Raw genomic sequence first — 23,957 nt, forward strand, 5'->3', positions numbered from 1 at the left:
AGTGCTGATGTTACAAGTAGCCCAGGGAGGTGAAGAGCCTGTGTGCATCCTCTGTGGGCAAGAGAAATGGCCAGACCTGCTAATGCTAAGACTGCTTTCTCACTCAAAATGTTAGGGGAAAAGATGACAAACCAGCAGTTTAAGTTTGGAGGAAGTGAGCTGGGGATGACAGCAAACAGAGTCCCCAGAGAATGACAAGAAGCAGCCATCTACATAAAGCAGGCAGGTGGCTTCACTCGCAGCTCTCATCTCAGACATGGCCAGGTCGAAGAAAGCACCGACAGATGCTGGTAAAACCTCAAAAATCCTCAAGGCATATCTTTAAAGCATAGAGAGGATTTTTTTTTCTGAAAGACAGCAAGAGGGAGACTGGGAAGAACATCCCAGACCCAGTGGGACAGAAGGACCCCCACGCAGCATGTGCCACAAAGCAGCAAATCCCTGGGATGCCATCAGCCTGAGCCTGCAAGACCACACAACCCCTGGAAACATCTCCTTTGATCAGATAGGGCTCAAAATATGAAAGACTGAGTTGTCCCAGCAGAAGCACCTCCTTGTCAGACTGTGCTTGTCCACGGGAAGACATTTCCCATCTCCACCCGACGTGATGCAGATGATGGTTCCCATCGCCTCCGAGGATGACGGGCCAGCCCTGTGGGCCTCTCCGTCCAGGTGGGTACGCAGCTGTGAACTCATACATCATCATTAAGGCTGCAAAGTCAAGCAGCAAGAGGAGGAATTGCCAGAATAAAGGCTGTCAGAGCAATTTTAATTCAACCTCCTGGTGGATATGCCTTCTGATGCAGTCTTTAATTACCTCATCACAGCCTACTTTTTCCTCAGCAAGACTGCTGCTTCATTCAGGGCACGACAGACAGGCAGCAATTAGTGAAGGGCCGGTCAATATTTTGTTCTGTCCTTTTTTTGTTCGGTGTGCTGCCCCAGGCATTATTTGCTGCATGCCATCAAATACCTGCTCTTAGAATTATTCATCTTCTCCTGGACTTTTCTTACACATATATCAGTGCAGCAACTGAAAGTTTCCCATGTAGGAAGGCATTTCTTTTCCTACACCCCTAAAGGAAAACCCAGTGCAGAAATGAGTTGCAGAATATTCCACTGGTGAGGTGAGGTTTTTTAGGGTACTGACATGATGTCTGTTCAAAGCCCAGCTCCCGTAACCTCAGTCAGAGCTGTAAGCACTCAACGTTTCTATAATTTGGACTCCAGTTGCCCAGAAAACCAGAAACATGGGCAGCTTTCAGGGGAATGAAAAAAAAAAAAAAAAAAAAAGTTGTTGGTTAGAAAGGCAAGAGGAACTCTGCTGACGCTGCGCTGGAGCACGGCTCTGCTGCACAGTCAATGAGCCAGGAATGAAAGAACAGAGCGACGCTGGTGTGGGCAAAGGCTTCAGGCAGTGTGCGAGGTGACTTGCATTTGCAAATTTTTGCATTGCAAAATTTCTGTTTTCCTACTTTAGCAGCTGTACTCTGCTTTCTCTTCATCTCATACAATTTTTATTTTTTTTGTCTTTTACCAGACTACAGTGGAGGACATTTTTTTTGCTTTCAAGCCAAGCAATGTTAACCTTTACCTTGGCACAAGTAGACAGGTGTGTGCAGGATGGACTCAGCAAGAGAAAGAGCTGCCTGTGCCACTGACGGCATCAAAGGGAGTCCCAGTCAGATGCTTCCCAGTGAGTGCAGAGAGAGCAGAATTTGCTGGCCACCGAGCAGCATAAAAAAGCACGATAACAAGAGGAGAGGAAGGGCATGGACCTTCATTGCCACCTGACAGCCCCTGTCTGTATTGTGCTCTCCTGCTCTGTGCCCACTTAACCCAACCTTAGGGAGGTGTCTTTGTGCACTGGGTGGACTTTCCTGAGCCTCTCTGCAGGCTTATCAGTCTAGAAAATGTTCAGCATTTTCAGCAAGGCTTTTAATTCATTAGCTCACACATGAAAATATACTAACCTTTCTGCCCTTCCTAGCTGAGTCATCGATGCTTTCCTATCTTGCAGCAGACACATCACCTTCAGGAAAATAATGGCTTAGCATGCTGATAACAATGGACCTTATCTTCCTCAATTGGGCATTCGTTTAGGATCACAGGGTCTTGCACGCTGTGGGAAACCCTGTGTGGCCACTAGGCTCCTGGGGAAGTTGAGGTAAGGCTGGAGGAAACTCAGCAAGAAGAGTCCTGGAAGAGACTGGATGGACTGCGGTGGGAGGGAGGTCGCATGGGACGATAGCTGTGGGCAAGGTGGGGGTGGAACAGACAGAAAAGATTGTCTGAGAAGTAGTTGGTGATAAAATGCCCTTTAAGCATTTCACTTTTGTGTTTGGCTCTCTACGGAGTCAGTGTAGAGTCCAGAAGTCTCCCCGGGGCTCTGAGCTACCTGGGGACTTGAGGCTTGCCCAGATCCTCCCTTGGCTACAGGGGGAGCAGAAACCCCTAAGGTAGGCCGTGGCCAGCAGCTGCGAACACCTCCCCATGCTGGTGAGGACATGTTGGGAGGGGACGGGTTTCCCAGCTGCAGAGCTGGGTGCACACAGACTCACCCCAGTCCTTTAGAGACCACCACAACAATGGGTTCAAGCTTCATTTCTAGCACCAGCTATTCAGAGACAAAGCGCAACCCCCCTGCTGCCCCAGCAGGCTCAGCAAATACTTACTTGAGGGCACCAGCCCTGAACCAACTTTCACAGTGGTCTCTTCAGAAGGCAGTGGAGCCTTATTCCTGGGAGGATGGTGGGAACAGTTCAACGCTGGGGAACTGAAGGCCTCGTCTAGAGGTGACTTGTCACACAGGCTTCTGTAGACAAGGGCTAGTGGAGTCTAACCACAGGTCCAGCTGTGGATCTGACCAGTCAAATTCACTTGCAGGCACATAAGCACCTTGTACAGATGCAGCTATTCCTCTTTCCCTCTTGGAATAAGCTGCGCAAGTATACCTACAGCACAGGGTGCTCTAATCACAGCCTCAGTCTGGGGCCTGTAACCAGAGCTGCTGCATCAGTTCTTGTCTCTTGCGCCAGGTGATCCTAATTCAGTTCCCAATAAAATGCCCGTGTTATCTAAGCCCTAAGGATGTTATCAGCCATCTAAGGGTGGCTGTTGTCAGACATTCTGAGAGGACTAAACTTTATGAAAAGGTGCCTGAATCTGAGCACTAGAAATATTTCCGGCAATTTTCAGGACCATCTCTTGCTTTCTATGCCTCAGTTTCCTTCTGTGATGATACCAACATACACACTTCCTTCTTTAAGACCCTTCAGTCAGATGTGCTCTGGAAGCGTTTCAGGTTGTTGTTATTTCCAGGGCTATAGTTATAACACATTTTGGCTGCACTAATTCCCTCAAACAGAAATCGTTTTGCCTGTAGTAGGCTGGGACAAAGCAGCCAATTAGTTGTCCTTTACACGTTTATTAACTCTGCAGCTTTCTTTCAATGAGTATGTGGAATCTGGTAATGTTTTAATATATTTTCATAAACTGTGGGCACAACATGTCCTGTTTCAAGCTAATAACCATACCATATAATTAGTCCTGATTACACAGATATTTAGTATCATTTTCCATATTCCAATCCCTTCCTAGTGCCACTGCCCAGCCAAGACATATTTAAAGCCACAGTCATCTCCCTCCTCTTCCCCAGCAGTTTGCAAGATTTTCTTTTGGACAGGTTTGCAGTTAACACGATAGCTTCAAAGGAAAATTTCATTTCATTGATGTACATTTTATATATATACAGGCTCTGATCAAATGTCAGGTGACAAAACCCAGGATACAAATAGAAGGCATTTGTCTCTTACAGGGAAAAGCCGGTATTTGAAAGCGATGAGGAAATTAACAACATGAATCTTTAAAGATCTATTCCTTAAACATCTGTTGGCTCTGGGCTGAACATTTACTGTATTTAGGATTTTACCGTGAGGTAGCACTCCCCAAACAAAAGATCCCTCACCCCATTAGATTCTGGTGGGGGAAGGAGAGAAATTTGCTCTGTTCAACCTGATTATAGATGTGTATCTTTCCCTGCTGGCGTGGCTGTCTCTATAGAGATGGACATGGATATTTGATGAGATTAAAATGCTTCAGTTACCACTGTCAGTGGTTCTTTAATTTAAAATGAAGAAAGCAAACAAACATTCCTTTTGATGAGGTAACTGAATGATGCTACAGAAAAGCACTTTGCTGTCAGGTGGTAATTAGGTTCAGTAATAGTCATGGGTTTTTAGCCTTGGAGGCTGTGGCCCCTGGGAGTCTGAAAGAAATGATACATTCAATTTCCGGAGGAAAGGAAGATGCTGGATGCTTTTCTCTGCTAACCCTGCAGGTCTCTGCAGATAAGAGCATTCAGAGCTGCAGCGCTGACAATCCTCCTTGAGCCAGCCTAAACTGTTGTGTCAAGATCATGAACAGAGAAAGGGAGATGGACCCAAAGTAGGACATTTAAACACCTAATGCAGTCAGGCTGGCTCTGACCGCATATATAAGGAACTGCCAGAACGGCTGCACCGAAAGGATTTTTAAAGGCTGACAAAGGGTACTCCAGCAATCTTTATGGCCTGGGCTGATATTTGTAACATCCATCTTAGGCATCAATGGAAAATCTCCGGTAGGAAAGTATTCCTTTGTAAACAAGCAACTGCTCCCACAGGTGCTTTCTTAAGGGGAAAAAAGAAGGGAAAAGAAGAAAGTGAATTTCAAGGCTCATCTGCATTCCTTGGTGGAGAGGAACAATTCCATTTGGAACTGGATTTTCCATTGTAAAGTATAAATTATACCTGGCTATGCTGTTAAGAGCTGAAATCCAAGTGAAACATTGCAATTGATCCAAATGCATTTAGCTGGAAATTTTGATACTGGAGTTGTAACTTCTCTGTTCTCAGAACAGAGATAAATTCTGAATATGGTGTTTCCCATGAAATAGGAGCTTTGGTTCTTTGCTCCTCTCCTCATGCTATTATGAGGCTTTGTCTGTTCAAATAATGGTGGTTCTCAGCCAACACTTCAGTAGTATTACCCCTGCTCCTTACACAAGGTAAGATGCTGAAAGGACACCACACTGAGGACCAGCAGCACTGCAGGGCAGTGCTTGGGCATTTCAAACCCTTTCTTCACACCTTTGTGCATCGCTCACTGGTGGCCTTACTTCATGTCCAAAAAGGACTTGCTTTTGGAGAAACAGCCACTAATCTGGCTGTAAAGCTGGATTAAGGATTTATGGTGAGGGGGAAACTTGAGGCAAAGGGTCCTGGTCACACTAGGAGAAGGAAACCTGCCGTCCGGCTGCCAGCGCTGCAGCAGGTCCAAGGCGAGGTGAAGAGCGCTGCCTTCAGTACAGGCTCGCCAGTAATTTTCTGAAGCACTGAAAAGTTTTCACTTCCAGAATTAAAACTTTTCAAAATAAAGTAAGTCTGATTCTCCTCTCACTCTTGGGAGATAAATGAAGGGTAAGTCCATTAAAGATACTGGTGTGAGATTGGTGTACAGCAGACAGAATTCAGGAAAGATATTGATATCTCCAAAATCCCCTGAATATTTTTTCAGGCATAAACCAGGTATCTTTCCTGATCATAAATGCTTTATTTCCGAATGGAATTTCAATAAAATAAGCACAGTTAGACTGGCATGCTTATTATAAAGCCATAATGCAGCAGCACTGAAGTTTAGTCATGAAAGGTATTAAAAAAGCAGCCCCACTAAAGCAAGAGAAATTGCTTTTTGACCTACCGAGTTTTAGGAGTAGGTGCTAGCGGTCTTTCCACCAAGGAGTTCAGTCTGTAGTAGTCCAAGAATGTCCTGGCCACGTTCCTTCCAAGCTTCATATCTGTAAGTTTTTAATTAAGGAGCATTTCTGGAAATAATTAAAAATAATAATAATAAAAAAGAAGAGTCTAGAGGTAAATTACTGCTATTTGACGCATGAGCAAGTTTTACATTAGCCATCCCACAGTGCTCAGACCTCAGGCAAAATGACTTACATAAGCAGATAAAGTGAGGGTCATCTTGTTTGCTTCTTGTTTTCAGAGGCAGATGTTATATAAAACCACAGACAGGAGGAAACAATCTCCTTTCCTCCCAATGCCTGGCTGCAGATCCCCGTGGCATTCATGAGGTAATAGACAAGACCAAGGAGCGTTCCAATTTCAATGTTCAGGGAAAATAAATATCTAAAAATGTCAGTATACAGGCAGTATTTCTGTGCTTGTATCTAGGAAACAAGGTCAGCGATGTCGTGGTATGAACCAGCTATGGACCAGTATACAAACTCAACACTGGGATTAAAGCTGTAGCCCTCCACCTTGAGCACAAACCTCCCACACTATCCTAGGAGAATCTTTAGTTGTGGTGTATTCAGGACCTAAAATGGTGTTTTAGCACTGAACTGGAAGGATGCCTTGGAGAGCTGTACGTTACCTTAAGGAGGTCAGCAGTAACACTGGGAGCTCTTCCCTCCTCACTAGCCATGATTTCAGCTTTGGTTAACCCAAACCCAACACTACACAGATGCTACCTGCAAAAACTGCTACAGAGACCTTGCAGGCACCTGAACCTCCTGAAGACTCAGTTGCCTAAAAAGAAGCTCAATAATCCATGTTTGAATTGAAAAATAATTTGCTAGCCAATATATCTATGGGGCAAACCTCCTCTGTGAAATATCAGTGCTAGATCTGCCCGTTACGGAATAGCACCTGCTTATCCTCTGCAGGGTGATGAGCAACTGGAAGAAATGCAATGGATGCCATTATCCACAGCTGTATTGTGGGGGCTGAGGACTCCCTTAGTTGCTTATTTTTAACTGATGCCTACACAGACACATATTTTTACCAGGACACTGCCCCAAACAGCTATTTCAGGGGTGTTGATGCAGAAGCTGAGGAGGGTACGTAACCTGGGGAATCTAAACATGCCTCTGGATCTGACAGCCAGCAGTCCAAGGAAATAAACCATTGCTGGGTTGTTTTGCGTGCATGTGTGCACGTTCTGTTTCATCAATAGTTATCTGCTGATGTTTCCATTAGAGGAAAATTCCAGAAGTGCAGCATCCCAGGGGCTTCCAGCAGCGCCTGTGAAGATGCTAGCTTCTAAATGAAGCTTTTATTACCCGCCCACTTACATTAGACACATCAAAACAAGTGAGCATGAGACATCAGGTTCAGGCATCACTGTGAAATCTCTTTATCATTTATTTATTTATTTGTAGGGGAGGTCGAACTGACATGACTCAGTCTCTAGCTCTAGCTCTGCAACCAAAAACCATTAGCCAGCCACCAGCTCTGCTGGTGCTGTGGTCGAGCCCTGATCAAGTGGTTGAGGATGACTCCTGACACTGATTTTCTCCCCAGGGATCCGGTCCCACTTCTCTAATTTCCATTGCCATGCCTGGGGATGGATTCACAGATCCTACAGAGTCTACTTGGGTACACAAATTGCCACCCTAATACCATGTGTGCTTCAGGCATCTATATTCCTCTGCCCAGTGGTGCAGCACAGCCCAAACAGCTGGTGTTCGTGGCTGATGTCTGCATGGACAGGGACAAGGGGGTGTGACAACGGCACCGGCTGCATCTCGGCTGCTGCGGCACCCAGAGAGCAGCAGCCTGCCAGCACCAACAGATGTGGATAACTGTACATGCACAAAAGTTCGTAAAGTTGGAGACAGCTTAAAGTTTATCAGTTCCAGGGAGGGCACCATCTCTTTGAAAGTGTTTTGTGATTGTTACAGGAATTTGGGGATGGCTGGGGGTAGTTTGGTTTCTGCAGCTATGAGCTCAAAGCAGCAGCAAAGGTTAAGAGTTCAAAGTCGTCTGAGAAAGCCAGAAAGAAGGGGAGAGGGCTGTCAAACATTTAAGGGATTGAGATGACTAACATGGCTTGATCTTGTAGTTTCTTTCATTTACTCGGCACTTTAAAGACACTAAGTGGTAATTGGACTCAGTTAAATCTCTAGGACATTTTGTCGGTGCCACTCTCAGAAGGCTCCTCTGCCAGAACTGGCCCTGCTGCCCTTTTCTTTGTCTCCCTACATCACGTGTGTTCACATGGTGGGAAACGCCTGACCTGCTGTCCTGGGGGACGAAGCCCTGAGATGAGAGTGGGTGCAGCTCAGGAAGTGGCTACATGAGCTCCTCCACGGTGCCTTACAACTCTGCTTCAGCCCTGACCTGGAGGAACCCAGTTCTACGCCTGAACTTAGATCTTGGGGAAAGCTTTTTAATGACAAGGACAGTTAACTACTGGCATAACCTGCCTAAGCACATCTTGAAATCTCCAGAGTTAAGGTCTTCAAGAACAGGTTAAACCCATAGCAGACAAGAAGGACTTAGGTCTAACTAGCTTTGCATGAAGTTAGGGAAAGGAAGTATAGAAGAGCCCCTAATGTCCCTCCAGCCCCATATCCTTCAGTTCTCACCGTGTCCTGCAGCCCACACAGACCTCCTGTTTGCTAGGTTTACAAGAAAAGGCAAAGGCATTTTGCAGAGCATGGACACACCGGTAGGTGGACCCTGGGGTGAAACTGGACACGCAAACCTGTGCCACCACATGTGGCTACTGCAAAGCCACAACACGGAAACAACTCGCAGTCAGTGCTGCCGGAGAGAGATTCAAAGCAACATGGGATAAAAAATGTGCATGTTCTATTGCTAGCCTCTGTAGCCATCCTACCCCCACTGCTCTGCCGGCCGCCTCCGCAAAGGATGAGCGGTTTCTGTCATAGAAATCAGGCACCTGATACATAAAAACAGAAACAGCAATAACAGCCTCTCCCTGTGACTGCCTAGCCTGGGCGAGAAATGGCCTGACTCACTCAGACAGTGCGGGCAGCAGGCGCCTGCACAACTGACAGAGAAAAACAAATCAAAGCAATGACATTTGCATTTATTTCACATGCACAGAAGACCCAGACTCCATTTTGCTTCACTAAATATCACAAGCGCATAAGTAACTGCAGCTAAAGCCAGAACCCACCTTTTTCTGGGTAGTTGTTTTGGTTTGCGTTTTAATCGTCTTTCCTTCTGCAACCACTCGTGCTGTGCTTTTGCTCACAGAAACACCCTACATAATTTCAACCACATTTGACGGAAGACCATTGCACAGCTATTCCCATCACAGGAGATCCCATGAGACAGTAGAAATCCACCTGGAAATCCACAGTGGAAACAGCTGGGTGAACCTCCACCCCCACAGGCTGCCATGACTTCCTCTCCTCTCCTCTTCCTTACTCCTCCATCTATTTGTTGTTTCACCATGCTCTGTATTTCTACCTGGAAGTGGAAACCGGCATCCCCATGGCTGGTTTCCCTCCTGGAAATGCTGTGAGAACAGCATTCGCTCTTTGAATGGCATCAGCACTTTTGGGAAGATTTCGGAACAGTCTGCTCGTGCACAATGCTGCCAAATTTTGCAGATGCGAGGACGTTCAGATAAGACAGGAATCATGTGGGGCTCTTTGCTAAATCCCCCATACTTATGATCCTCACCACGTCTCACACCCTGAAGCTGCTGGCCCTGGCATGAAAACAGGACAGAGGAGGAGTGGGGATCTCGCAAGTCGTTACTAGTTTTTGACTGAGAAGATTCACTGATCCTATTGTGAACAGTCTGCTTCAGCTGGAGGCTCCAGAAGCGCACACAGTCTCGTTCTGTTCGTGTGTGGAGGCAATAAAAATCTCAATTTGGAAACCAGTTAGCGGTACAAGTCATTAGGGGAGGTACTAAATGTTGCTGCTTTAATAGCTCACTGATCATTTAATAATGTCACTGCTGCAGAGCATGGTGGCACCATTCACTGGCTTTTGTTTTGCTTTTTGAAATTCACGGTCATTCCACTTTCAAGTGAGTGGATTATCTCTCTTTCCCCCTCTTGCCAGACACTGCAAACTGCTTTAAATAATTAGAAAAAGGATGGCTCCTTCAAGTTTGCCATCTCATTTTCATAAGGTCCAGTGTCATTGCTTTGGAACAGGAAGAGAAGCTGTGGTGGTAGCGAGGATTTGACAAGGGCAAAACAGTTAGCAGCCCCCACTCATCTTTGATAAGTCCTGTGGGGTCCCTGCCAAGCAGATTGGATCTCTATTTTTATGTCTCATCTAGAGGACAGCACCTCCATCAATTTGAAACACTGCACTGGGTTATTAGTTTATGGAATTCGTCCAAGTTTATTCCTAAGCAGGATTTAAAATCGTGACCTTCCAATTCAGAGGCACCACTTACCAGACCCACACAAGCCTTTTGTTTCAAACAAATAGCTTTAAGTTCTATAGATAGACAGGAGGGAAGAAGAAAAAAACAGGGAAGGAAGAAAGAGGAAAGGAAAATGAGATGCAAAGAGAAAGAAAGATGAATCTTTTTAACAGCGCAAATTAAAAACCAGAAGAAGCTCTTTGTCTGACAAAACTGAATTCTACAGCAAATCTCAGTCCACCACCACAACAATCCTGTTATTTATGAAAAGAGGGTTATTTTGTGTGGGAGAGTCCCAGATGACTGTGGTCAGTGAGCATACTGTCAGCTTCATACAATCTCAAGAGAAATATGGATGAGGTTTTCTCGTCTGTTTATAACAGCTTCCATCAATGGATCAAACCCCTTCCTGACATGAACAGGAGCTCTAATGGAAAATGGCATTACACGGCTTTAAACCGCAGTGCTATATTACTGTGCTATATTACACCCAGAACCAGTCCTCTATTTTAGCAGAGCTGTTCTCGCCACAGTCACTTACTTGCTCTGTTTCACAGGACTGCCACCGTCCTTTGACAAGTAAGAGATGCTGCCTATGTCACGCCTAATTGTGGGGGGACACTTCAGATGAAGTGTGACTGGGACAGTGCAGAGACTTTGGCAGGGGGCAGTTCTGTGGCTTTTCCTGATCACTTAACACAGTGCAAACCTGGGTGCTGATGATATATCCTTCCCCAGGACTGTCACTGCAGGAAACAAGGTTCACATGTTTCAGTATATCTCATTATGTATTTCAAAATCATTAGCAAAGGAGGAAACTTCTAAAAGGGAATGTGGGAGTGGACAGGACTGACCCAGTCCTTCCTACCGACTTTTGCAGGAGCAGGGCTTGGGCAGAAAAACGCTGAAAACACCAGGCTGTCAGCTTGCAGGGTGCGTGGGCATGCTTCCTGGGAGGGCCTGCCATGGTCAGTGAGGACGGGGCTCCTCATAGCTCCAGTGTGAAGCCCAGGCTGGATATAGGAACTGCTGGTCACAATCTCTCGTGGTACCTGGCAGGAGGTCAGGAGACAGATTTGCAGCTCTCCCCTCTGGCCTTAAAATCTATCAACGTCCTGAACGCAGCCAGCCTGGAAATGGCATAAGGACTTTCCCCAAGTCCTCTCACACATTAGGAGAGTATTTCCATTCCCAACAGCCTCTGATCCTGATCCAAGGCATGACCGGGCAGCACAGATGCTTTTGGAAATGAAACATAATGGCAAAGACAAGTCTTCATTTTTATTCCTCTTGTGTGTTATCAAGGAAGGAGCTGGGCGGAAAGCCCCCTGGCTGACTATTTCAGGCTTTCAGGCCCTTTTCCTGAAATGCTTGATTGTGGTGGAAGAAATTACGAAGATGGAAGTTGTGCGCTCTTCTCCCTGAGTAATCAGAGGCCTGTAATTTTCCCTCCTCCTCTGAAAGGAGGAGGACGAAGAACAGGTATCTTGGAGAGCGGGGTTTTATCTCTGCTGGAGGGAGTGTGCCGCAAGGACTGCGCCGTATTTCCCATAAACTCATTTCAATATCAGCTGTTGCATCTGCCCTTCTCGTGAACTCAACAGAAACAGGCAGATCCTGGGTAATGCCTGGGGTGCAGAGCAAGGGGTCTCGTGGTAGAGAAAGAAGTAGGTAGAAAGTGGAGTTGCCGATGGGGGACACTGTCAGGAGAGAATCAAGAGCCCCTGACCCCATGCCCATGATGGGGAGCAGAGGGAAACATGGTTAAATGCCTGGAGCCCCAATTCTCCCTCTGCCACACCACAGCACCAGCAAAGAAGCCACCCAACTGAACACGTTTGGCTGCTGATGAAAACCTCTGCACAAAACTGACCTGCAGAGCTGCCGCCACATGCGGCCAGGAAAGGGGAGCACTTAATTCACCGTGGGATTAGAGATACGCAGACAGGGAAGGAAAATCAGGCCACCCAGAGCAAGCACAGAAACAGAGAGGTGTGAGATGTCTCAGACACTACCAAAGTAGCACTGGAAATGCAACACTGCCCATTTTAAACTCTGAATCCACATGCCATTTACCCTGCACTATGAGCATCATTTTGCAGGGACATCTCTGACTGCTGTTCCATTATCCTAATGCCATCTTCACATTGCTCTGTGCAAGTTACATTTTATCCATCTTACAGTCCCTCTATGCCACTGGGAGATGGAAATGGGCCCTCCTGTAAATGGTAATCTGGCATAAGCTGTAAAATGAAAAAAAGAAAATGGTTTATTTAATATCTTGGTGGCACTGACTCCTGATGAGATTATCTAAAGGGCAGAGGTCACAGCTCACAGCTGAAAAAGAAAGTCTCAGAAAGGGTGAATTTCAGCACCAGTATATTTTAATTCATGAAAATACTGCATCAGCATCACACTATATATTGATATACTTTAAAAATGATTTACTTAAAAAAAATAGTTATAATAGCTCCTGCTAAATTGTCCCAGAATGAATTTGGGCCCATATTTACTGGTCTCACGTTACTATCCGAGGAATCTTTAGTCAGAGTATCAAGAAAACATGAGGCTATGTCTCTTCTTGTGATGTTAATGTTTCAGATATTTTGTATTGTTTAATTCTGGTCACTTGCCAAATCTGGGAAGGAGCCCTTGTGGATTAGCTGACCTCAGCTCTTTACACAGTCAATGAAAATTACAGAGTTGATTCTCTCAGACACACTGAAAAGGGATGAGGGGAAAGGAAGCAATTTCCAAGTGAAAATACAGCATTCACAATCTTCTCCGATCACTGATGTTCTCAAATGCACAAGGGAAAAGCAGCAAGTAAACTAAAGTGTTAACAGCTTCTGTTTTCAGTTTGGTTAGAAATGCAAGAACAGTATAAGCATTTCCAATTCCAATTAAAACTCCCAAAATACAGTGGAAAATCATGAGCAGAACTTTTTTTGGATGCTCTTGGTCCATCACAGCTCAGCCCTGAAGCATGATGACACCCATCGCTTCACGTCTAACAGTTCGCATTAGATATTCCACTCACAGCTTTGTGCATAACATTCACCACTACCCAAACAAAATCAGTTTCAAGATAAATGGTAAAAAGAATGTTTCAACACACCAAAGTGTGGATAAACCATTTTTCATCTCTAAATTGTTGGAAGCTCATGAATTGTATAACTCATAACTAGGCATCGGTAGTCTGTTGCATGCTGCATTTTCCCTCTTCAGCTGCAGCTTGCATTTTGAGACAATAAGTAGCTCTGAGGAGAGAAATCCTAAAAAAGATGAAGTTATGAAATACGAGGAGTTAAGAAATATGAGAAATTAAGAAATTACGAAATGTGAGAATTGAGTTCTGTTGTGATATAAACCTGCCTATAACTGATTTTAAAGCTTTTGGGTAGAGGAAAGATAAAGAGTTAAAATGCCTCTCCTTAAGGACTTGCTCAGAGGCCCACTGGATTCTTCCTGCCTTCAGTCAGTCTTTGGTAAGTCCGTTCAGGGCAAGGCATCGTCTGCATTTGTAGTGGGCAAAATGCAAGGAAGAGAAAATTTATATTCAGAAACTGGCTCACCTCCTCTCTCAGATTGTCCTGGGAGGAAAAAGGACCATGGCCTCAGAGGCTGTACCTTTAAAAACACTTGCAGGCTGCAAGTAATAGTCATGCTTCAGTGTGTTCAACATTTTGGCTGAGCTCAGTACAATGTGCAGTGATTTAAGGCTGGGAGATCAGGCGGGATTCAGCAAATTCAGAATTATTTATTTCTTTAGAGCAGAAAGTCTGGCTACAGATTATTTACTGCAAATGGGTCTGTTTGGGGGAGGGGAGAAAGGAGAGAGGGTGGAGAAGGGGCAAATTGATTGACTGAAATTTTTCAATTAAAATAAGCAGTTTTTTAAAAAGATTTAAGGTTTTATTGGAAAGTGTGAAATAATTCAAGAGTGTGGAGCCCTGCTAAGTGCAGATCATAGAGATCTGGGGAGGGAAAAAAACAAAATCTTATTCTGTGGAAGAAGGGAAGGAAGGAAAAAAATGGAAGGAAAACATCATTATCTTTGTTTCTTCTGCTACGTTAATGTATTTCTCTCCCCGCGTTATCTCCACTATCTGCAAGTATTGATTCAGAATAAGGCACTGTGGTGTAGGCTGCAGGCAGCAAAAAGCTCTGCTGGGAGTGGCACGTCTCCAGGGCTGTCAGAGCATGAAAAAAGACTGGAGGATTGGTTTTACAATGGGATCTGTGCCTGGCCAAACTGGAGGCAGGGACACTACCCTCTGTGCAAGGACCAGGCTGAGCTGGAGTAGCAGAGAGGGTCCAGCTCAAGGGGTGGATCAACGACGGAGGCATCTCTGGGTGTTTTGCCTGGGCTTGAGTAGCATTAAAGGATGGGAGGACAACGAGAGTTAAATGAAGTAAAACTCTTCTGGATGGGGAACATGAGGCACGCATGCCAAGACCTTATTTTTGTTTGTTTTTCTGTCTTGGACTCAAAGGTCCACACCAGCTCTTGAGCTCAGGCTGTAGGGGACACACATGAGCTGGGCCAAAGCTCTCTTCACATCAGCCAGACACACCTCATTTGTAGCTGGTTACTCCGAAGGGATGTTGGTGAAGGACAGGAAAGAATTAAGGCTGTTACTAGTAGGTAGAGAAAACGAATGCTATTTTTGCCTCTGTAAGGCAGGAGTAAAATATTATTGTAATCTCCGTCCCCCCAATTAATTTCCTCTTTTGCTATTATAATTCCCATTCCCAGATAAATTTAGCTTTCTCTAAAACCTTTGATTTTTCCTTTGTGTTTTACACTCAAGCTGGAATGCAGTGATAAGGGACTACACACACATATATATTTAATCTACACACGCACACGTATAGCTATATATAGTCCCTGCCACAAATAACACTCCTCTGACTGCTGTCACAAAGCCCTTGCTAGAAAAGCTACTCACCCAAGCTGGCTTGCTTTCCTACATCATGTCCCTCAGGGAAGGACTGTTGGCAGCAGCGTGTCTGTGTCCAAATAAAGATGCTGGAAAGGTCTGCAGCTCTCCCCTGCTCCACTGCCTGTCTCTTCCGCTTACTTCTCCTATGGGGTGGGAATAAACCCCTGCCAAACTTCAGCCCCACCGTCTCCTCTCACAGAAACAACAGCTGACTTTGCTGAAGTGGCTGGAATTACACCGCTAGGCAGTCAGTGTGGGAGAGGCTCTTGATTTATGAAAGGGGGCATCTCAAATTGGGAGGGGATTCAGCATTACCCGGTGGGGCAGCTTTAGAGCCACTGCTTTCTCTGGTGAAAAGGGCTTTCCTAACAAGACACTTGTGACCATAATATAACCACAAACCTCTGTAGTTTATGAGAGACCTGAGCAGCAACTTCGCATCTCTCCATTTTCCAGAGTGTCACTTATGGTTATAAAAATCTCTTCCCCTTCACATTCTCCTTGTGGGGGTGAGGCCTGTCTGCTGCACTGGCACAGCTCCTGTGCAATAAAATGAGAGGCTGGACTGAGTGACAGCCCCAGTGGATAAAGATAACGGGAACAGGAGGCTGTTTGCCTCCTATGATGTTTTTTTCTTTTGGTAAAACAAACCCCCAGTAATATTATATTACTTTTTTCCTATGAAAGCCTTGTATTTTGAGGCCACATCCTGTTTTGCTTTTGCCACAGTCGCACTGTCTGCTTGCATTCCCCATCTCTATCCCCATATTTCTATGAATAACTAGTATTAATTCCAGAACTTGCCTGCATTCACAGGTTCCTGTATCTTGTGGAGGACTTGCACTGACACACAGCTCAACTGAAACAGCAGCACCAACCTCTGCACCACAAGCATCCCCCTTCCCCGACCCACCTCCTACACCGGTGTTCACATCACATCACCAGGGAATATTCACCCACGGGTGCCAAAGGACCTGGCTGCAGCTGCAGACCCTGACACACAGGGATGAGATTGAATGCCTCCCTTCAAAGAGCAGCCCTGCTAAGCTGGATGGCCGAGCTTCCAGTGCATCCCAGGCTCTTGTGAGATGCAACATTTGGCTGTGTACTCGCCAAGCAGAGTCACCTTCTGCCTCTCCTGAAGTTGGTTTAATTTCAGCTTCATTGTCTGGGGACTTAAAAGACTTTTAAAAGGATGATCAGAAGTCCAGAAAGCCTGAGGAAGAAAAACTGGTAGAATCTTTGGCCTTTGGACCACAGAACAGTGAAGAGAGAGGATGCTCTGAATAGGTAAAGGCTGATGTAGAAGAGGATAAACTTCTCTGCATCTGCTAGTGATGGGATAAGAAACAAAGGTCTTATTTCACAAGAAAACAAATTGTCATTAGATTTTAAGGCAAGCTTTCCAGTGATAAGACTAATGAAACACTGGAAAAAATATCTCCTGGGGAGGCCAAGGCAGAATTAGGATAACAGGTATTAGGAGAGGGACAAGTAGAATTGATCCTGCCTGAAGACTGAGGGGTAGGTAGACAGATGGGTACCCATCTAACTCAATTCTCTAGGTTCAGATCGTGTTGCATAAGCACCCTCTCCATGGGGATATTTCTCAGGCCTTAGCAAGGCAGATACGACAAGTCCCTAGTTTTACTGCCAGGAAGAATAAGAAGCATGAAGAGGCAGGTGCTGGTCTAGTGCATGGTGTCTCTGCCATGGCTCTGGGGTTGGAATCAGATACCTTTAAGGCCCTTTGTAGCTCACAACCCCCAGAAGACCACCACAACCATCTCACCACCCACCACTATGGCCTGCAATTGAAAATTCAACCCCCTTAAAGTCACTACATGCTGCCATCTTCAGCCAGACTGAATCCTGAATTCATTTGCTCTGTATTTCTGAATTCAAACGCTGTTCTTCTTTAAAAGCCTCTCCGCCTTTTGCTGCTAATTAAAATATTGGTTGCACTCTGGCTTGCTTTTCCAAGAGGTCTGGACAGCATCACAGGCAGCTCAGACAAACAAACAACCAAACAAACAGGATCCATTAGGAACTGCCACTCCTGACTGTCGCCCTTTCGCATACATCACGTTGAAAAGGTTAATGCTTCCCCAAAGGTGTGAAGGAGACGGGCGGCGGGGAAGGGCAGGAGGGATCCAATCCTGTAAGGACCAGATGTCAATGAGACTCAATACAGCACAGAATGGGCTCCCCCTGCCCCCCCGAGTAAGACAATTGCCCATCCCTTGGCAAAGCTTCCCTTTGAGGGATCTATAATTTATTAGGGAAGGTGGAGTTCTGAATAAATTGCACATAGAGATGAAGCGGTGATGATCGCTAACTCAAATCCCTAGGAGCTTGGCATTTTCAGTCTTTAGCTCCCATTTGTGTCCCCCCCGGTCCCTACTAAGTGAGCAAGCCAAAGAGCTGAATATCGACAAAACATAATGAGCTCATTGAGATCTAAGCATTGCAATTAGCAGGGTGGAATGGAGCAGAGGGGCTGGGAGGCAGACTGTAATTATTTATAATGTTGATAATCACTTACATGTAGTTAAAAATATAAATACATCCCAAAGCTTGATGGCATTAACTACCCTTCAATTAGCTCCGTGCCCAATAAGTAAGCGATACCCAAGCACTTAGAGGAGAAAGGCTCCAGGCCTCTGCCTCAGGGCTGTACTCACCGGGAGCCTACAAACTATTGGCATGGGTGGGTGGAAGTAGAGTTTTTAGAGGCGATATCATCAAGACAGCTCCCATCACTAGCTTATTGCTAATGCAGTTGTGGAGGAAGACAGCTCAGATACGTGGCTCATGCTCACCTGGTGGCTATTTCCCCTCTGCCATTTTCCCTCATAAATTCCATGCATCCAATCCTTTAGATAGCTCTATGGGTTCTCACTGACCAGAATTCGATTAAGTCGAGGGGCACTGGTACAGAGAGCCCCCCGGGAGGAGAGAAGCCCTTTGCTGTGTGACAGGCTGGTATCTCTGTGCTGCAGTCCCAAAGTACCCGTGGTGCATTACAGAGATACTCGAACCCCCGTTAGGAGCACTCAAACCACGGCACCGTGTGTCTGTGCACAGCTCACCTCATGCTGTTTCTCTCGTGCCTAAGCCAGCTTGTTTAAAAATAGCTTGAGTACCTCTGTGCTGCAGCTATTTCCCTGTTCCTGAAGATTTCGACCAAAGCAACTCTTCCACAAAGCCAGCCAGTATGGAGAATTGCCGAGATAGACAATCAACTGCTTTCCTTCCCTGCAATATCCCATCTCTTTGTGGACACTGAATCAAAATGTCTCTCTTACAGAAACAGAAGAGATGTTATGAAAGAGTCGGTCCAAATACAGACATGTTTTACCAACCCGAGGGAAGGGAGAACAAGCAGTGGAAAGCAGCAACTCTGAGCAGAGGCAAGCTCTCGGGGAAGATTACGTGCTTGAGAGCAGAGCCGAAGATCAACAACACACCTTCACCTGAACGGTAAGCAGCCGTGACCCTTATCATCTCCACAGTGCACTCCACTGACGTAAAAGTACAGCCTAAGTCAGGTTTTAATGGAAAAACGGGTAAGAGTGAAACGACCAGGGAGGGGGAGATTACTGTACATCAAAAAGAAAGAGATTTTGGGGTGGGGGAGTAGATGAAACCCCAATCTGCCTGCACCATTGATTTCCTTCCAGGTGAAGGGAGCATTTAACACACGGAGGTTAAACGTGGACCGTTCTCAGTGCAAATGTATGGAGAGGGCAGCGGTGGAGGAATGGTCACCAGAGTCTAGTGAGGAAGCTTAATGAAAACAAAGAAATTGTGGAAAGAAAAAAAAAGCAGAAAAATAAAAAAAAAAAAAGGAGGGAGAACAGAAGCAGGCTGTACTGCAGTCAAACAAGCTCTGAGAAAATACAGGCAGTGTTCAGTGAAACTGAAAGGGAGAAAAGCAAAAGCAGAGTAAATGGAAATTGTTCAAAGATAATTGAATGTATGTCCAAGTGCTTGCGTTTGCCAGCTAGCAATAAATACACTGCCTGCGAAAGCAAGCCAGTGTGGGCAAAGGGAGGAAGTGCAAAAAGCAATCAAGGGGAAGCAAGAAGCATATGCAAGCGGGGCAGCAGTGCTGCGGGGTACAGGAACAGGAGACAAGGGACGACAGTTTAGAGAATGAAGCCGTGAGACTGGAAATGAGGCAGAACTATGTATCTTGAACTGCATTCAAATGGGGCCCTTAGGCCTACCTCGAGCATGCTGGAAACCTGAAGGAAAGGCAGCTGGATCATGCTGCTAGGGCCTGGCAGCGGTCAGGAGAGTCGATGTGTATGGGACTGTGTTCTGGTAGGATGACCATTCAATATAGTAAGAAGGTCCAGGAAATTGGTCCTTGCTCTGTAGAGAATTTTGCAGGGACTGAAGCAAGTGATTTTCAGCTAATAGAGAAATATACCCGAGCTATTCTAGCAGAGAAAGAGCAGAGAAAGCAGAAAGCACAGGGAATTTCTGGCCTGTATAGAAAAAAAAACACAGAGAGCAGGAATAAAAGATTCTTTCACAAGAAATACCAAACCAGGTCAGACCAAACTTAACCTACCCTAACAGCCTGCCTTTGTTACCAGCAAGCGTTCAAAGGAAGAATACAAGAAATACTTCAAGTGAAGAGACCCCTCTCCTGGTAAGAGGAGCAGTGCAGCCACCTCAGCCAGGGGCAGTGCCCGAGCTGAGCACATCGGTTCACAGCCCAAACCAGCTTGGGCACAGCGCTGGACAAACACAGCTCAGCCATTTGCAAGGCCGATTTCCCTTCTCAGCTGCCAGCAAAGCCCACTGAGAACCAAAGGGACCTCCGCACAGGCATAGTGCTACAGCACCAAGTACAAGCCAGGAGCCAACATTTCCCCAGCACATTCTTGCAAGTGGTGTTCCCAAATACAAAGATTAATGCAGGTGATAAGAGACATAAAGAGACGGTCACAACAACAAATCAAACTATACTACTTTCACCTGCCAGTAGTAAAAACCTTTCAAAGGCCCACAGGCTCCTCTGTTTGCAGATTAAACCAAGGTGCAAAAGGGGATATGATGTTTCCAACCCCACCAAGGAAATCCAGCAGCGCAAACAAGAAAAGGAACAATTTCCTGGCTTGATCCATAAGAACATGCCTGTCCTTGCTCAAGGTGATTCATGTTTCAGAGGAGACAGCCTGGAGGCGTTATTTGGTAAGGACACCAAGGAGGGAACAGCATCAACAATATTTCCACAAAATTTTTCTACGAGAAAATCCCTCTGCTCCAGCAACATTTGTGCTTGCAGCACATCGCTTTTCTCACAGCTTGCAAGAAATACGTGTTCTGCTGCTTCACCTCTCACAACCAGCAAGAGACGCCTCACCCATGTTCAGCCAATGCAGGGAAAAGGAAATGAACCCACGGGAACGGGGAGCCCCCTCAAAGCAGATCGCCTGTCAAAGCGTGGCTCCCATGAAGAACAGCTTACAATCAAACAACCACCCCAAAATTGCTTGGCAAGTCATTTTGAGCTGATGCAGCTGGAAAACGTGGGTCTGTTTGCAGATCATTTGTCAGGCTGGAGAATACGCCAGACTGCTCAGAGAAGGCAAAACTGTCAGAAGAGCCAAAATGTGTCCTATAGCTGAAAGAGCATGAGAGCTGAGAGCTGGCCTTTATTTAAGCCCTTCTGAGCACCTCAACCTGCACTTTTTTGCTTTTCCAGAAACGCTTGAGCTGATTGCTATTTTTGTTTGGTTGGTGTTTTTTGTTTTAATTTTAATTTTATTTTTAATATAAAAACAATGATAGGTGTTTTCTGTTTTCCAAATCTAGTATTTTCAGAAAAGAACATGTGTTAATAACAACCACTATTTAAAACATGGAAGGAAAATTAAAAAGAGGTCCTTTTCCTGTCTTGTAACATGGAAACAACCTCAGTACCTCCAACGCTTTTGATGCTACATTTTTCTCTCTCTTATGCAGTCACATCAACTCTAACTGGTTTTGACTAACGCATCTGCTTTAGGAACACCTGAACCACAAGGCAGGGATGCCAACAGGGAGACCCCTGGCTATTTCATGTGCTTCAGAGAAGTTTCGTGTTGGATTAACCACTGAATCCAGTCAAAGACCTGGAGAACAGGGGTGAAAGTAATTCAGGCTCCCAAACACGGGATTACGAGATTTTGGCAAACCAGGCCTGGAGGTGGGAAGGTGTCTAGATCGACACCCGTTCACCTGCCTGTGACTCCTGCAGTAACTTGTCACACGTTAGATCAGTTTTGTGACAGCCAGCTCAGCTGATCCCACAGCCCTGCTATTTCTGTCCCGTATTTCTGATTCATTTATTGCACTGTTTTTCATGCATGCTAAAATCCCCTTTATTCCTCTCTGTGCTGCTGTTGCCTTTGATTGCACAGAAGGGATTTCTAAATGCTTATTTACTACCATCCTCTTATAATTCCAGCATCCTGGAGGAAAGGCAGACCAGTTCATTTTGAAGCAGGACGTTCATCTTCTCGACAGCTAGCATAGACCAGGGCATCAATAAATTAAAGCTTCTAGGGATTAATTGATTGGAACAAGGTTGGTTAACTTTATGACTAAATGGGAACTAATCTGCTAGCGGACAGAGCAGAGCTGGGTTACATTTGTACTCAGTGAGTTTGGGCTGAGAAAATGAAACATTGATGAAGGTAATAATAATACAAACAGGGATGCCAAAAGGAAAAGGGAAAAGGGAGGCTTTCTCCCTAAAGAAAACGTACACAGGCTCTGTTAGATCTGAAACGATATCTCCCTCAACCTCTTTTCTTTGTGAAAATCACTACTTCTGAAACAGAAATTCTACCGAAGGAAAGATCCCATTATCAGCAGCAGTCACATTTCACAGCAATGTGATTAACTGCCGGTCACATGGGCCCCTCGCTCGCCACTTGTAGACAGCTCAATAATTTTAACGAGGAAAGAAGAGCGTCTTTCTCTTTCTTCCTTCCTTCCTTCCTTCCCCTCCCCCTTCCCCCCCTTCCTTTTTTTTTTTTTTATTTCCTTTCTTCCCCTCCCCTCTCCCCCTTCAGACTTCCCTTACAAGGCAGGCAGTTGAAGCTGACCCTTAAGGAGAAACCCTCTGGGACCTGGATATCACTTATCAAGTCTAAATACGCTGTCCTGGTCCGGGTTGATGCGAAGCGCGGCAGCTGCAGCTCAGAAATCTCCCCCTTTCGGAACAAAACCAGTCACCTTGGCCAGGAAATGTACTGCCTCCATCGCAGTCACACTTCAATCACCAGCCTCTCCCTCGTCTCAGCTCCTGTCCTTGGTTTGGAGTATTTACAGCCCATCTGTCTGTCTCAAACACACTTCTCACTCAAGAGGGAAATTAATCTCTCCTTCTCTCCTCTCTCTGCTTTCTCTCTCCTTCTCCCTCCCCCTTCCCCCAACACTTGCAATTTGCCATGAACAGCTTCCCTTTTCTCATCTAAAATTCTCGATGACTTTGAAAATTGACTGCACCCACACACCTGGGCACGGCGAGAGATAATTGATTGCATTTTTATTTTGTCTCTTCCCTAAACTGTTTTCCTTGCTAATGGCCAGTTCTCTGCCATTTTTTTTTTTAAACTGACACTCGGTGTGAGGGACTGAGGGAAAGGAAGAAATAACCAGCTGCTGAATATTGTCTCTTCTGATTCTCTGTGGAAGTAAAAGCTCAGTGAGTGATGAGGATCCTGTCTGGAAATGGACCAGAGCTCCCGGTGTCCAGGTGATAGAGACCCCTGCACACAGCCTCTCTGGGGCTTTGCAAAGGGGCGCCTCCTGCAGCACTGTTAAAAGCAAAGGCCACACAGCTTGCACAGACAGTAGCTACAGACACCTCCACATTCTCCTCTCTCACCATCCAGACTAAGTTATGTACCACTTCTGCACCCTCTCTCCAAATTGATCAAGCTCAACATCTTACAGGGCAGGGAAACTGAGGCACAGTTTGTGTGCAATGCCATGGGATGGGAGGCAGCACAACTGGCAAAGCAAAGGACTGGGAGTCAAGGCACCCTGACTCTTAGCCCAGACTACCCAGCTAGGCATCAAGTGAAGTCAGAGAAACCAAAATACTCAGATACAAATCCAAAAAAAAAAGAATTCTAAATCCAAAATGAAGGCACTAAATCCAAAATAAAGGCACATAAAGAGACATCCAGATTTTTTAGGTGAAATACTGGCTGTAATGTCTCTGACTTAGTTTCCCCATGCGAGAGGTGACTGTGAACCTGCCTCCCATCGTCAGGAACTGGTGGCAGCTATCTTATGCCTTTCAGATCGATAGGATGTTGCTAGTGTATTTGTTCCCAACAAAACCTGCCTCTCCTCCCATCCTCTTCACATGAAAGAGTATAAGATGCATCGATAGCAGTCAATTAGATAAATGACACACACACACAAAAAAAAGGCAGTCCTAGTGAATAGCCAGAAAACCACGTGTGAAGGGCTGGGAGCAAAGGATAAACGTGGAAGAAAATTACAAACCAAAACCCACAAGTTACAACGTGAGAAGCCTGTGCTAACCAGAACTGCTCTGAACTCATACAGAAATGAACCACAGAGGAGAATTAATCTGGAGACTAAAAGTAAGGTACAGGGATACAGCATGGGTTTTAAAGGAGGAACGAAGCAGATTTGGTAAAGTCAAGTCATCATTTGAACCTGGAAGGCATGCACTGGTTAGGTGATTACTTCCTACCTGTATCTACCTCCTTGAGGCCTTGCCTCTTAAAAGTAAAGCTGTTCTTGTCTAGTGGTGGCTGTGACTGCAGGAACGTG

General features: G+C 45.6%; 1 protein-coding gene and 1 long non-coding RNA gene across 4 annotated transcripts in view; one reads left to right on the forward strand and one right to left on the reverse strand.

The window, feature by feature from the left end:
- LOC310903394 (BEN domain-containing protein 5) overlaps positions 1-23,957 on the reverse strand; it is a 932,737-nt gene that overhangs the window by 9,009 nt on the left and 899,771 nt on the right. For all 3 annotated transcript variants that reach the window (XM_083846602.1, XM_083846600.1, XM_083846601.1), the window contains one exon: positions 5,740-5,836. In XM_083846602.1, the coding sequence (XP_083702728.1) occupies positions 5,740-5,836 (97 nt within the window). The remainder of the gene's footprint in view (positions 1-5,739; positions 5,837-23,957) is intronic.
- Positions 12-22,148, forward strand: LOC310903397. The gene is made up of 4 exons (XR_014587505.1): positions 12-672; positions 15,957-16,430; positions 18,451-18,623; positions 19,748-22,148. It is a non-coding gene; the product is annotated as an uncharacterized lncRNA (long non-coding RNA).

Source organism: Anser anser (genome assembly GCF_964211835.1).
Source record: "Anser anser genome assembly, chromosome: 8".
Classification (NCBI taxonomy): Eukaryota; Metazoa; Chordata; class Aves; order Anseriformes; family Anatidae; genus Anser; species Anser anser.